This window comes from Brachypodium distachyon, chromosome 2 (genome assembly GCF_000005505.3).
Source record: "Brachypodium distachyon strain Bd21 chromosome 2, Brachypodium_distachyon_v3.0, whole genome shotgun sequence".
NCBI lineage: Eukaryota > Viridiplantae > Streptophyta > Magnoliopsida > Poales > Poaceae > Brachypodium > Brachypodium distachyon.
In genome coordinates, this window is record NC_016132.3 from 48,401,352 (window position 1) to 48,416,248 (window position 14,897).

At 42.0% G+C, this 14,897-nt stretch overlaps 2 protein-coding genes and 1 long non-coding RNA gene across 5 annotated transcripts; 2 read left to right on the plus strand and 1 right to left on the minus strand.

The window, feature by feature from the left end:
* Window positions 1-251: 251 nt before the first annotated feature.
* On the plus strand, window positions 252-3,926 carry LOC100826964. The gene is made up of 2 exons (XM_010233943.3): window positions 252-1,619; window positions 1,698-3,926. The coding sequence occupies exons 1-2, from the start codon at window positions 964-966 to the stop codon at window positions 1,864-1,866; spliced, it is 825 nt and encodes a 274-aa protein (XP_010232245.2). The 5' UTR covers window positions 252-963; the 3' UTR covers window positions 1,867-3,926.
* On the minus strand, window positions 3,813-10,407 carry LOC100826237 (probable E3 ubiquitin-protein ligase RZFP34). Of its 3 annotated transcripts, XM_010233945.3 has the most exons (12): window positions 9,048-10,406; window positions 8,339-8,885; window positions 8,142-8,229; window positions 6,114-6,173; window positions 5,990-6,025; window positions 5,820-5,897; window positions 5,687-5,730; window positions 5,534-5,574; window positions 4,866-4,948; window positions 4,675-4,766; window positions 4,485-4,590; window positions 3,817-4,199 (listed from the first exon to the last, which is right to left on the minus strand). In XM_010233945.3, the coding sequence occupies exons 2-12, from the start codon at window positions 8,497-8,499 to the stop codon at window positions 4,095-4,097; spliced, it is 894 nt and encodes a 297-aa protein (XP_010232247.1). In that variant the 5' UTR covers window positions 8,500-8,885; window positions 9,048-10,406; the 3' UTR covers window positions 3,817-4,094. The 3 variants fall into 3 exon arrangements, with proteins under 3 accessions (XP_010232248.1, XP_010232247.1, XP_003569693.1); XM_010233946.3 differs by having other exon boundaries at window positions 3,813-4,199; window positions 4,866-4,930; window positions 8,339-10,407; XM_003569645.4 differs by having other exon boundaries at window positions 3,820-4,199; window positions 5,990-6,022; window positions 8,339-10,406.
* A 3,681-nt stretch (window positions 10,408-14,088) lies between these two features.
* Window positions 14,089-14,897, plus strand: LOC112270996. The gene is made up of 2 exons (XR_002963751.1): window positions 14,089-14,315; window positions 14,574-14,897. It is a non-coding gene; the product is annotated as an uncharacterized LOC112270996 (long non-coding RNA).

A 14,897-nucleotide genomic window follows, 5' to 3' on the forward strand; every position in this document is an offset into this window, starting at 1 on the left:
CAGCAAGCGGACCTAAGAAACCACATGGAAAGTGCGGAGAAGGAGCATCGAGAATAGAACGATAAGTACTGTACTCTGGAAGCCTCCTCCGTTCCCCAACACTCCTTGCCAGGCTTCCCGGCCCTTCTTAACCCCGTCGCCCAAGGAGAGACGCGCTGCCTCATTCACAAGAGCCCGGCCACCGACTCGATCGCTGAGGTATACCATCCCTCTCCTCCTCCCCCCCCCCCCTTGAGTCGGTCCTTGTTGGAGAAGACCGCTGCGGTTTCCAGATTTGTATATACTTTTTCCGTAAGTTAAGTTCTTGCAATTCTTATTAGTTTCCCAATCTGGGCCAGAGATTAGACGGTTTCTATTTATATACTGCTTGATTGGGTTGTGATTTGTATCGGATGCTTTCCGTTCCCTGGTGATGCCACCTCCGGCCTTCCCTTTCTGTGGGCGTCACGGTGCCAGTTGGTATGAAACTTTGAGTCTTTATTGCTGCATTCCTATAAATCGTTCTTGAAGCAATACTTGTGGTCTGAGCTGTTGAGACTTGGGATTTGGGGGAAGAAAAGCTTGTGCTGATTTCTTGTTCGGCTAGTGGCATTCTAGTTTTTCGTGCCTTACCGTGTTGAAGTGAGTTCGATCTTGTGTTTTTAGTTTGCAAGGATGAAATGTTTGTACTTGGTTGGAACTTCCCGGGTATTCTTCCTTTTCAGTTTAAATCATTTGCCATATTTCTGTCTAGCAATGCTATAGGCACATAGACCATCATTCTTTTCTTTGTTCCTTTGACTTGATGAGTAAAAGGCCAAAGCTGAAACTTCTTTGAACTTTTTCTCTCTGCTCCTGTCACCATTTGTTTGGTCTGTATGATCTGATAAGCGAAAAAACAATTTGTCTGACCGTTTTAGGGACAGGCTTCCCTCGTCTTGGGTGGTTGGGAAGGAGGAAACTAGTAGTGCTCAAGAGCAAGCCATGGAGGACTGCACCGATCGGAACCTTGCACAGAGGAGGATTATCCCCACTGGATTCTTCGGGGTCCCTGGCCTCTTCGTGAGGCTAAGCAGCAAAGGCCTGAATGAAGTGGACCCTAATTCAGTCTGCATCCCAACCTCTCCACTGGATTTCAAAAACCTGCCATCAAATAATGCGGTGCGCACCAATCTCAAGCCCCCTCGATTGCAGGGTATCGAGGCTGATCTAAAGCTCAGAATGAGCCCCCCGAGAGTAGGCCTCGGCCTTGTCAATGCACTCACAGCCCATGAGAGCAAGTTGCACTCCGGATTCAAGAACCCCTTTCTTGCGCTTGGGTTGCCAAGGGTGACCACTGATGCATCACCCCAGAATAATGGCTCCATTGGTATCACCATGAACGGGATTATAGACTTTGCTCTGTCTGAAGAGTACACCTGTGTCATCCACCACGGTCCGAACCCAAAGACGACGCACATTCTCGGAGGCGAGACTCTGGAGGTGTACAAGGGTGTCCAGGATGGTTCCAAGAGGCCTATTTTCACCATCAAGCCCACTGGTGAGCAGTCATGGCTGCCCTCGCTGGCTGGAGTTGCTTCTGGTTTGTGCTCCTGCTGCCGGAAGAGGCTGCGAAAGGACAGGGACATATACATGCATGTGTGAGTACTCAACTTACCTATGTGTTACATGAATGTTGTGTTCAGTCCTTGAGTTCTGTGTTGCTTCTTGGAATGCAGGGGTGAGAAGACGTTCTGCAGCAACGAGTGCAGGAAGACTGAGGAGGCGAAGCTGACGTACGCTGGATGCTGGCAGCTCCTGTGCTCTTTATTGGTGAAGCTTGTAGTGGTTGCAAGGAAATGTTTCCCACAAGTGTATCGTCTTGTTTTGTTTGGCCTAAAAGGCTGAAACTTGGGACCCAGTAGGAAGGAAGGAGAGCACTTCCTGTTCTAGTTTTATCTGAATGGAGGAGAGGTTTTGAGTTAGCCAGTTTCAGTCATAGCGCTATGGCTAAACCATTTTCATGGATTGTTGGCCTTTTTGGCTGTAAGACTAAATATGCTGTGCCAGCAATATATGATCCCATTATATTATAAGTTGTTTTTAACTCATTTCCCCTGATTTTGAATTTTTGATCTGTTCTAAATCTTCATCAGACCTGCTTACGATTATCCATCATACCAACTCGGCCGATACTAGTGAAATGGGTACCAGTTGCTCCAGAGTGGTAATAAGCTCTGCTGCTCAGAAGCAAATGCTCTTCCGAAAAGGTCAAAAGAAAACTACGATGCTCTGATGAATCGCCTGAGGCACTAACAGCAGCAATGCAATTATGAACTCCATTCCTTTGTGCTGTAGCTTGCCGAGACCCTGTTGAGCTACAGTAGCATGTAACCCTAGCTTCCGAACCAAGGCTTATTTGACCAAGACTTTGACCATGATTAGTTTATTAGTGTTTTTTATGAAACAACCATCAACAGATTAGTATGTGATTTAAATTGATATCATTATATCTTATTCATGTACAGAAGTACTTCCTTACTATTATGATTTGGATTGTCCCATGTTGATAAGAGTAATTTTTGTCAATAGGCCTTACGTCGAAGGAGTTTGCATGAACGCACTGCTAGATCAGCGTTAGGCACTCGGGTCAAGGATATCCAATGTGGAGAGGAGGCACTTCCTGCTCTTGCTCGATTGATCAATCGCGAGTGCTGAGGATGACCGTTGCACCAGTGTTTAGATGGTGCTCTCGTCTCCCAGATCAGACAATATTTCTTAGTTCGTAATTCTTTTTCTAGATTCTATGAATGCTAACTCCAAGCTAGTGTTTTTTTTTCTCAGCGTTTATCTTTTGTAAAAAAAGACACTGACACCTATCGGATAAAAGAACAAAACCAAGAAATCAAACCGCGCGCTCGCAAATTTTCGCTTTAGCATCATACCCAGTTTACCTCTTCACCCACTTCGAGCACATGGATCAATTTAGCAAAACCGTCTATAAATTGTGTTCGTGGTAAAGCGGAGGTCTTTTTGACGTCTACACCTATCAATGTATTTCTACTTGTGTTATTTAATAATTTTAGAAAAAAGGTACTGATAGATAAAAATGTAAGAACATTTTAAAATTCGTGCAAAATTATGGTTCAGTGTACAGTAAAAAGAACAAATTAATGGTATTATCCCGTTAACAAATAGTACTCCTTCCGTTCCGTATTAAATGACTCAAATTTGTCCAAATATGGACGCACTTATATATTAAAATACGTTTAGATACATGTAATATTTCAGCACTTAATATGGGACAAAGAGAGTATGCATTTTGTTTTTCTATGGGATGATGTAATGTTAAATTTACAAAAAAAAAATCATGCACTTTTATATTCACATGTTATACTGCTATCGTGGTATAATGTTAGAGCAACTAGCACATATACCATATTTTGTATGATGCTTTTCTATCTATCAGTAAACCGGAGATAGAAAGGTCTCAGCGGTGTACATACTAGTAACCATGCTTTGTCAATGCTAAAAAATAAAACTGGAGAACTCTGATAGCCGGTTTGGCTTCCACCATTTGACCCTAGAATGCGACAACTTGTTTTGGATATAAAAAAACCAACTTGCTTGGCTGGCATGAAATTGGGTACCACAATTCAATCTGAAATTTAATGTGATCACATCTATACTTAACCCCAATTCTTCTAGAGAAGACACCATTTCTCTGAATTTGTCTCTCGTTCTACAAATCCGTGTGGCAGACTGCAGACAAACATGATTTTTGAGCCCTTAATTCAAATTTGACCAATTGAAATCTTATCAAAAATCAGACTTCGATGTAAGGATGGTTGGCAAACGAGCTGTAACACGATCATACCAAATTACCATGAGAATACGCAGGGCTTGAATCGACTCAGGAGAGGGTTACACTTTGAACAATAGAAGAAACGGGGCAAAAAGACCCCGGAGACACAACCAAGAACAACAGCTAATAATAGAGAGCACAGACGAAAAATCTAGGGATCCGTGGCACACAATCCCAGTGAATTCCTACTGCCGGAGAGCCCTCAGCAACCTCAAGAAAGGTAACATAGGTGCCAGCTGCAGAACGTCAATCCTCTCGAGGCTTCACTACTTCAAATTTGCCGGGTGTTGTATGACTTGCAATTCTGGCACTTATGCGCAATCAAGTGGAACTGCACTTCTGATACTGCCCCACAATCATTGCATAATATACGGACCTACAACAGGGAGAGTTTAATAACTAGCGACCAACAAATTTAGCACTTAAGCAGTGAGGACAGATTAACAGGACCAATATCGTGTCGAAAAACTAAGTATATTGCCCCAGTTGGTGTTTGACGCATTAGAACAAGAGAATACAACAGTTGGAGAAATGCTGACGATGCTCTAAGCCTCTAACATCCCAAGTGTGTCACGCCTATTTTTACTGACATCGCCGTTGTTACTAATCATCTGAGACTAGAGTCATACCAGTAAATAACACACAAAGAAGAGAACATTACCATTTTATTGTCACAGGAGTCTGACAGGCTCGCTAGTTCCATGTCTAGTCTCTCCCATGCCTTTGACATGTCACACACTGACTTGGAGCAGAGCGGGCATGAAAACCTAAAATTCATATTTAGGCATATCTTTCATAAGGCTAGTACTGCATATGATAAACATGTATACAAAAAGGCAAATTTAACTTACTGGCAATGTTCCTCCATTTCTTTCAAGCAGTTTTCATGAATCGTGTGACCGCACGGCAAGACAGATACATCATTTGTCGACTCAAATAAGTACTGACAATCATGACAAAGGATCAAGATAATTTGAAATCAGAATTTAAAGGACATTATCCTCAATATGCTGCAGATCGAAAAGAGCAACTGAACACCAACCTCAAAGCAGATTGGACAGTCATGATGCATCGCTCCTTCAACACATGAATGACTATTCTTTAACACTGTAGAATAACAGCATCCTACATGAGAGTTAAACAAAGGAGAGTTAAACCAATCAAACAAATGACAAGTGATTATAGTTAACAAAACTATTTTATAATCATAAAAATAACCGAAGTTTAGTTAAAGTGAGGTTTTCTAAAACAGTAATACCAAATAGTACATTGTACACTAAAATGTACTCCCTCCGTTCCATAATTCTTGTCTCAAATTTGCCCCAAAATGGATATATCTATTTCTAAAAAGCGTCTAGATACATGTAATATTTCGACAAGAATTATGGAACGGAGGTAGTAGCTCAGAATGATGAAGACTCGAGAAGTAGACCCTTGAATTTTTTAAATTTTTTTGTAGATTTTGGAGTTGAAACTACTAGAGAGTATTATTGTCCAGAAATTTACAAATTATAACAGAATGGAAAGTGTATCTTAGAAAGCACTATTCCTATTTTCTAGCACAAGTCACCTGCAAGCCACGCATCATGGTATAGCCTAAGAAGAAAAATACTTGTCCAAACATCTTGCAGCAAGCCCAAATGACATCATACTAGTATACTACATTATACTTTAATACTGCAAATTTTAGACACAAGAGTGACGCATTACCACATTTTGAGCAGTGAAAAAAATTCTCCCTGCCACCAATTCTGTAAAGATAAGATTAAAAATTTAAATACTATTGCAATAAAAACCAGACTTCAAAGAGATCATGTCCATACAATTCCCAGATTGGAAAACTTCACAAGAAGAATTGTTTACCTACATATTCCACAACCATGGCAGTGGTACTGCTGTTTTGAGACCTGAAATCGCAAAGTGTTAGCACTATTCCTACATAATATACTTGATACAAGCAGACAAGATCATGGAACTGTAAACTCTGCCTACTCACATCATCATCAAAGAGTTTGCAAACTTCGCAGAAATACTTCCCCATGCATACACCACAATTGATGCATATTTGCCGTACCTGGCAGCAGACAAGTAGAAGGCACCATTGGTGACACTAGACAGGAAAAAACATACTGCTATAAAGCAATGAAATCATTCCAGTGCACGAACCTCTTGTTCAGTGCCACACAGGGAGCATATGACCTGCTTACAGATCAATGGCACACTTTAAACTCAGTAGAACTGCCAAAGTAACTCAGATGGCAAAGTAGTGGAAGACCTAGACAAAACTAACCTGCTGCACTTCATGGCGTGGAATTTCATGTCGCCTCATTGTATCAATTCCAATCGAATTCTGTCAATGCACAGTATATAAGTTTTCCACATTTCAATAAATCGTTCCTGGACAAAAATGAGCGCCGGTACAATAACAGTGTGCGAAAAATTGTGTTTATGAAAACCCTCTCTATGTGATATAAACCAAAGTACAAAGGTATATGCATCCAAATACAAACAAGCACCAAGAAACAGAACAAGGGTTGACCTTTTTTAGGAAAAGATTTTGACTACTCCCTCCGTCCAACAAAAGATGTCTCAAGTTTATCAAAATTTGGATGTATCTAGACATGACTTAGTGTATAGATGCATTCAAATTTGGTCAAAGTTGAGACATCCTTTATTGAACGGAGGGAGTACATGATTTGTCATTCTTAAACGTGAAGGGTGCCTGACATATCACAGGAAATTTCAGCCGCTAGCATGCAATTAGTATGAACTGGCACGGTGTTCCACGCAATTGTGCGTGAAACATCTTGAATCATCTTTACTATTTCATCACACATAGATATGTATTGATATACTATTTGAAAGAAAACCAAATCAATGATAAGCGTGTGTCATTTATAAGTGATATTAAACATATATAAGAAATTAAAACTCAGGTCACACCAGGCCTCTTGGCCGTTTGTAAGAGCTGACACAAGTGTTTTTACATGATTTTAGAGCAATAAACTCAAATAAAAATTGGATCAAGAGCATGATTAGTAGTTCAAAAGGCATAATGAATCAACCCTACTACACCTAGAAAATTAAAACTAACTGATCCCACTATATCTGGAAGTACAAAAGTATATCGAGTCAAGTAATGCTTTGAACATGAGTCGACCTTTCATCTGTATGCCATTTAAGATCATAATACAGAATCAAATTTCAGATCGAGCGTCTGATCGATAAATGTTTGCATCGGAACTGAATGATCGTTTGTAGGTGATATTAGCTTATTATCTAAAATTAAAGTTCAGATCACCTGCCAGCCGTTGATTTCTACCTGAGACAACTAATCATGCATGATACGTCATCATAATACAAGATTAAAGTTTTAAGTGATTATTCCATTGATACTCAGTTCAAAGTTTAGATCGCGAGCTAGTTGTTTGTTTTTGACTTCTTAGCGATATCTGGTCAGTGTGTGTTTGGTTCGCTAGCCAGTCGATCGCTTGTACATGATGTCGAACTACTTAATATTCTCATGAATTGTGAAGAAAAGGAACGAGGTAGTGACATACTGATCACCTAATGGAGTATGTTGCATTTGGCAGCATGCGAACAAATAATACCTTACCACTAACCCTAACATGTTGCCCTATGTGGGCCTCAAACCGATGTTTCCCAATTAACCATCAAATATATCTCTTCATTACATCTTGACTGTTTAAGATATAATGGTCTAAATAATTTGGATGATGTGGATTGATGTGATATCTTGTCTTGTTAACCTGTATTGTGCTTGTTAGTACATGTTGAATACATTGTGCCCTGGTATCAGCTCTTAAGTCTTAACAAGTAGTAAATCAGATTATTGTTTCAAATAAGATGGCAACTGATTAGAGATTTTGGTCAGAATTAATATGTGCGACAGACATGAATAAACTTATGATGAACAGCATATTGCAGAGAGCAAGCTAGTGGTCCAGAGCTAACAAAAACTATGTCCCCTCTTTCACAACCCAACTATCTATAGCTTCTTTAAAATTGTATCCAACTGTCAAACAAATGACTGCAACATCCCAAGTAAAACAGTTCTGCGTTGTCTATTTCTTCTAGGCATGGAGAAATACTGTGTGCCGTGGTGGGTAAAGCACGAGGTAACAAGTTTGAGCCCTACCAAACTATCTTGATTAAGAATAGGGTCATTAAAGAAATCTAGAATTTTTATGCTTGTAAGATTCAAACATCAGTGTTAAACAAAACCCCATCTAAAACTTATCACCAGTTCTAGTTTCTGTATTAAAAATCACTGAGAACAAAAATTCTGAAATTGTACCTTCGCTTCATTGTGGCAGTGACGGCAATCAAAAATCTCATTACAGCATGGTGCCCGTATACGGCATCTCCTTCGGTAATGCGCACACCTGCAGTAGCACATACTTGTTAGTTCTTACAACAAGAGTTATCACGAAATCCATTACAATCAGGTGATTTTGAGAGGAAAGTAACTCAAAAGCTAACAGAAGGACATACCCATACTTCATTGATCCTTTCTCAAACCTCTCACGATCATCAGTGTTAAAACCATTGATCTTCTGTGCTGTATGATTCCCGTCGAATAACAAAGAGCCTTGGGCAAGTACCTCCACATTTAGCTTAGCAACAGACTCAAGCTGCACGTCCATGGCACCCATGCACAATGTTTTGTACTGCTAAATATATCACGTCGCGGACACAACAGAAATACCTGCAAGCAGTATGCATTTAGCAGGATGGTTCTCAATACAGAATGCAGCCACAGCTCCTATAAAAGGAGGAAACCACTGCATGCAGTTCTGAGTTGCTGTATACTGCTGAAGATCAGGTGTATCAACACAAGACCATAGCAACGCCGAACAGCTCCAATCAGCAAAATCCCCATAGTTTGATCACCAAACAATAACAGGTAGCACAAACTAGCTGGACAGTGAGCTGTGAAAAAAGAAAGTACACAACTGATATCCATCCAGAGAAGAGTTTCCAAGCAATTTGTACACAGTGATCCATCTGCATCAACTCTACAGTGGTGCCGGCCCCCATTCTGTGGCAAGAGGAACACGTAATAGGATCAAATGCCAGGAAACAAAGGTGAAAGGGGTGGGATGGTTTCGTGATAAGGTTTTGACGTGTTAGCTAGTACCGTCCGTGTATGTTTTATAAAACTGAAAGGTTCCTTAAGACGTTAGATTACAAGGAAGCCTACCTCCAGCGGCAACTGGCTTCATCTTCAGTAGAAGAAACTTGTCCAGACTTTGGTTAAAACAATATCCATAAATAAATCCATAAATAAACTAAACTTCCTTTAATTCCCCAATCAGGAACATCTGGAGAAAGCCAGTGTTCTACTTAAGACTTCACTGGTTTGTACCTGAAATGTAGCCAAACCTACCTACACTTTCCTTATGAACAAGGATCGTCTCAGTCTCGAACTAGTGACGTGAGACCCTTGACAGAACCTGCATAAGAGAAACACTTCCACAACTCTATGCTAAGGAGTAAAGAAGATTAGTAACCAACGAGCGCAACCAATAAATTTCTGTCTTCTCCAATCTCCCCTCTGTAGCTAGGATGCCTAAAGGTACTTGTCAGGACGAGTGATGATTTTCCTACAGTACGCTGTCACAATATATCCATTGTTTTCTTTAATTCGGAAGAAAATTCCTTCTCTGCCTTTGGCACAATAAGAGTTGAATCAAAACGGGGGCACCGTTTCTGGCACAAGGAGACGAAGCAAATGCAGTGTATTCAGTGTCCAGAGCAGTTTTGATTAGTCAGGAAAGCACAGAATGTGATGAAGAGGGGCATAAGTTGCGAGAAACAGATGACGTATGAACAGGGAAATCCAGAAATAACATGAGCCCATTGCACAGTGAATGCTTCCTCATCGTCCGGATGTATATAGACCACTGATATGGTTTGTTGAAATGATGATCCCCATGCTTCAGTAACTGGAACCGAGGAAACATCACAACTAGAAAGGGAGATGCAACTCTAACCCCTAAAACAGGGCTTGAATCAAATACATGCAGCACTTGAATCGAATTGTGGATATTGAAATCCTCTAGTTTCCCCTATCAAACAGTAACCACCAGTCTACCAATTGACGAGCAAGCCAAACTGAACCAAAAAATTACGTCACCACAACCAAATCAAGCAATTGGTCGACACAACCAAACAAGGCAATCAATCAACATAACCAAAATCAAAGCGGTTAGTAATAATCATCATATGCGTACACGCGTAACCAACCAGAAGAACCCACATACCTACACAGATCGAGCGAGCTAACTAAGATTTAGAGTGGTAAACGGGGCACAGGAAAACAGAACATGAACGAAAAATCACGAGGCGTATGACGAACTTCCTAGCGCACACACGACCGAATCGAGTGAGCAGCACGAGCGGCGCGGCGCGGCGCGGTCGCCTTGGCGAGCCGTTCGCCGATCGAATCGAGGCTGAATCCTTGAATGCGGCTGTGGATTTGGGAATTGGGAATGGGCGGAGGGACTTCGGACGGGACGAAAGCTGCGAGAGGTCTTTTTTGTGGTGTGTTGTGTGTGCCTGTGCGGGGAGGATATTTAAACAGCTTCCGTAGACACACGGTTTCCAGACAATTCGGGTGACGTGGACGGTGGATTTGGACCGCAGACCCCGCCGTAGGTTTTGGCCTTATCCTTCGTCGTGCGTTTTGTGTGAGCCAACGAAATACGGAGTATACCTTAAAAAAACTTTTGTGTTAGCCCACAAAATATATCTTAAAAAAACTAGTACAAGTTGTACTAAGTCTGAAATATTTATTATGTTTTGGAGGGAGTACTCCGTATTACATTGCAGCTTTGTGCCAGTTTTACCAACTAACAATATATTATGATGGATTTGATAAAACTAATTTAGAATCGTAAGTGCTAGAGTATGATTAGGACAACTTTTTATATTTACGGACAAAAGAAGTAGTATCAAGCACATAAGTTTATTTGAACAATAAAAGGGTTAAGACGTATAATCATGTGAAAACCATAAAGAACCGTACAAAAAGAGGTAAACAACACTTGAGAAAAAGTTGTTTTAAAGATTTGCATGAAGGACCGTGTGAAAAAAAAGTACCCATTATCATTGCCCGCAAACAATCTTTGGCGCCATCTAAAAAAAAAACTTTGGCCCTAGGGGAAACTGATCTTCGCTACTAACATCTCTCGAGGACTCTCCTAACATAGGACTAGACCTACTCAACGAGCCAGCTGAATCTATTCGATAAACACCAATGTGTCAACTCATGGAGTGTACAATGACCTAATAAGGTCAGCATATGTGCCCAACTAACACCTCAAAACCTGGGGAATTAACCCTAACTCAAGTGTTGTTAGAGAACGACAATAATTAAGAACAATAAAAAAGTATGGTAAAGAGATGTATACAACAGAGAACAATAAAAGAATTTGAGTAGGCAACTACACATACCACAGATACAAAAGGTCACGTAAGGATATCCACATGGGAATAAGTTTTGAAGACCTTGTTGCAGCAAAGACAACAGTAAAAATGGATTTTGATTTGGACGCTCATGGCAACCTTGAACTTTGATTCGGTTCAAATTACCAACAAACTCTAAAAACCATTCACGGTCACTCCAATTTCTCTCTCTGTGTGCTCTCGGCCAAGTTCACGCTTTTCTCTTTCCTCACACCTGAACTAAAACAACATATTTCTATGGAACTGTATGTCAATTTAATATAAAAATATACCAAATTGGTGCTGGATTTTCTTTAAAAAAATGTGTTACTCCTATTTGAATTCTGAATTGAACTTGAAACTAAATCTGCATAGGAAAATTCAAGCAGCATATTTTTTAATAAACCCCCCTGTAAATCAAGAATAGTTTAGTGACCATCTTGGTAAGAATTTACACGCCCCTAGAAGACCTAGCTTTTCCCTTCCACATAAATTACACGGCCAAGAAATCTCGTTCTGTAAGACCGAACGTTAGGAAGTTAGCTTTTCCCTAAATACGAACGTAGGAAATATCAAGAAAAATGCCACGCACTCTCAGGTCTCCCCGGGCACGCCGGGATCGAGGAGCAGTACCGTGCCGTCACGCGAGGAACTGGCCGACCTGACCAACTCGAAGAGTGTTGAATCCGACCAACGTCACCAAGCGTGGACTGGATACCCGTTTCCAAGAATGCAAAAGAGAAGATGACAGGATACGTGGATATATATTCGTTCGTCCCTATCTCCACTCGGGCGGCGTTGTGTTTAGATCGATGCATGATGTGCACGGGAGGAGGATGACGCGTCGACGCACGCACGTCGGCACGCGACCGGCGGGCGCGGTCAAACCAAATTCTGCTCATCAATCCACCGCCGGCAAACTGCGAGGGGCCTCCATTTGGGTCGTGACGTGTTCCCTGTGGTCCTGTGTGGAACACCAGAACATGAGATACGTGTATGGGAGCGAGTGCATGTACGTACACCGTTGCTGCGTGCGGATTTGTATTCTGGGAAATGATTGCTGCTAATGGTTCCGGCCCAGCGTACAATCTAATCCAGCTAACGTGTTTGACTCGGCTACATCGGCGATCGGATCAGCTCGGCACGTAATTGATATCTGAGTGTTCGAGTGTTCGAGTCACGTGGATTATTTGATGGATTCGGCTTTTCGTGTCTAGATGAGCATTTTCGATGCCATGCCAACTTGCCAACACACAACACTGTAATTTGACGTGAGCAAAATCATTGGTCTCCGTCATTAATGGAGGGCTTTGATTGCTGCCTTTTCTGTTCCTAATTAATTGACGCCTTTACTGTCAAAAAAATTTGACGCCAGCCTTTTTGAGAAACTTCTGTAAATCTTCGAAATAAATCTACCGTCCGAGCTGAATTCAACAGATAATCTAGGAAGGAAATAAAAAAGAATTCGGAGGCGATGCCCTCGCCGGAGCCCGAGCCCGGAAGCTTCGAGGCAATTGGGAATTGGGGTTTCGAGTTTGATTCGGGATCGCCGGATTGGGGTTTTCTCTTGCCTGGGAAACGAACGGGCACGGTCGTGGAGAGGAGAGGACCGGGACGGAAGGAGGCGCGGCGAGAGGTCGATCAGTTTCAGCGTGTATCGATTCGCCAATCGCCAGGAGAGAGAGAACCAAGCCCAACCATCCAGGCCCAAATAACAGTTCGACTAAGAGGCCCAGGAAAAGAGAAGGGGAGACAAACGTGCTGTGGGCTATGGCCCAGGCCGGACAGAAAAATCTGTTCGGCAGTTCGGCGTCTTCGGGGGCACAGCAGGTTCCAGAGCGCTCCGGCCTTCGCCATAGCTCACCGGAGCTCCGGCAGAGGCGGCGCAGAGCCCTGGCACGTGCCCGTTGTGCCCCCACCCCCACGGTGGCTCCGCTCCTGAATAAGCGTAAACAAGATTTACTTAGTTATTGCAACCGCACTTGATTTTAGCCATCAGTTTCACCTTCCAAGCCCATGCGTTACAGATGCAGGTGTATACAGTAAACAGCACACTAGGAAACAGAGTCGCGTTCTCCTGCACTGCAGGCGGCATGTAAGCATGATATTCTCTGTACTTTGACTACTAGTCAAGACACAACACTCAGCACGTACTCATTGTTAAAGCTAGCTGTAAATGTTGAGTTAAGTATGAAATCTTTTTGTATGGGTGATTGAATTCGTGATGAGTTAGGTAGTAGAATATTTCAGTACTTTGCCGGCTCTGACTTCTGACGTACATATTATTCCCAGCAACTAAAGAAGCAAAATAAAAGGTTGAACTTATTATGGAAATCGACCGACTGGTCAAATTCACGTGCGTGTCCAGAGAATTTGGTCCCGGATCGCACAGTTCGCTTTATAACTGTGTCTGTATCTATCTGGCTGGACAAAGCGCAATACATGGATTAGGAAACTCAAGCTGCAACCATTTTTTTTTTCTCAAACACGGCGAGCAGTTTTATTAAGAAGAAGGCGCACGAAGCACAAATATAAACGGGCAACAAAGGAGCCCAAGGGGGCTCGAAAACAAGAAAGAAAAAAAATGAAAAAAACAAGGCAAAAAACTACTATACAGAGAGGGCGATAAAGGCAACATTGGGGGACGCACATGAAGAGGGTCAAGCTGCAACTATTAATAGTTGAGCTAATAGTTTGGTTCTGCGGTTTAGAAGTGGCATGTTTAAAAAGCAGCAAATCATCAATTAGACATGTGTGTACCAAGCACGGTGCTTCGGCAGAGAGAGATTTCGCTAAACTTATCCATCCCAAGTCGATCGTCAACATATACGTGTCGTCATGCATGACCGATGAAAAGGGTATTTACAGCCTCGTGTGGTCTTCACAAACTTCAGACCTTCAGTTCGTTCACCTGAGGAAGGTATCATTCACAGCGGTGGCTGATGACTATACATTGCACTACTAGACATGTGAAAAATCCAACTCTCGGGTGTCTTCATGGACCGAGTAAGTCAGATTCGAGGTAAAGTGCAGCCTCTCTTTTGGCATGATTGGCTCGATCCTCCTGCTGGAGAAGACGAATCCACCCGTGTGTTTCAGAATTCCTCCTTATTCGGCACGGTTGTTAGAAAGCAGGAGTAGGAAGTCGCAAATCGTGAATGTTTGTAACAATAGCTAGTTTAGTAAGATTTGGTGGAAAGTAAAAAAGAGATTCTGAACTCTATCATCAACGTAGAGTCTCCTCCCAATATTAAGTTGGAATATGTAACATGTATTTCAGGACTTGGATGAGATGGAGATTTGAGAACAGAATTCTGGTATATCGTCAATAATACTAGAGCGTACCACTGGAGGATCTGGAAAGAGAGGAACTCTAGAGTTTTTCAGCAGGAAGCTAACTCATCGACGACCTACAGGTCTGGAGAACAGCAGGCTGCATCACCTCTCCGTGAGTTTGCTATGGATGTTATCCTCTGTACTGTGGTCTCTTTGCGTTAACATGTGGGCTTGTTTTATTTCTCCTGGCACTGCCTGTGCCTTGTAACCTCCTTCTTGTACTCTCTTTTTCTATCTTAATAAAGTTCGGCCACCGGCCCTTCGAATA

Excerpts from the sequence above, each read along its gene's own strand:
- LOC100826964 (XM_010233943.3), top strand. The coding sequence starts at position 964 with ATGGAGGACTGCACCGATCGGAACCTTGCACAGAGGAGGATTATCCCC. Across the intron at positions 1,620-1,697 it reads AGGGACATATACATGCATGT|GGGTGAGAAGACGTTCTGCA; the intron begins GTGAGTACTCAA and ends CTTGGAATGCAG.
- LOC100826237 (XM_010233945.3), bottom strand. The coding sequence starts at position 8,499 with ATGGGTGCCATGGACGTGCAGCTTGAGTCTGTTGCTAAGCTAAATGTG. Across the intron at positions 6,026-6,113 it reads CACGCCATGAAGTGCAGCAG|CAGGTCATATGCTCCCTGTG; the intron begins GTTAGTTTTGTC and ends TTGATCTGTAAG. Across the intron at positions 4,591-4,674 it reads GAAATGGAGGAACATTGCCA|GTTTTCATGCCCGCTCTGCT; the intron begins GTAAGTTAAATT and ends TATGAATTTTAG.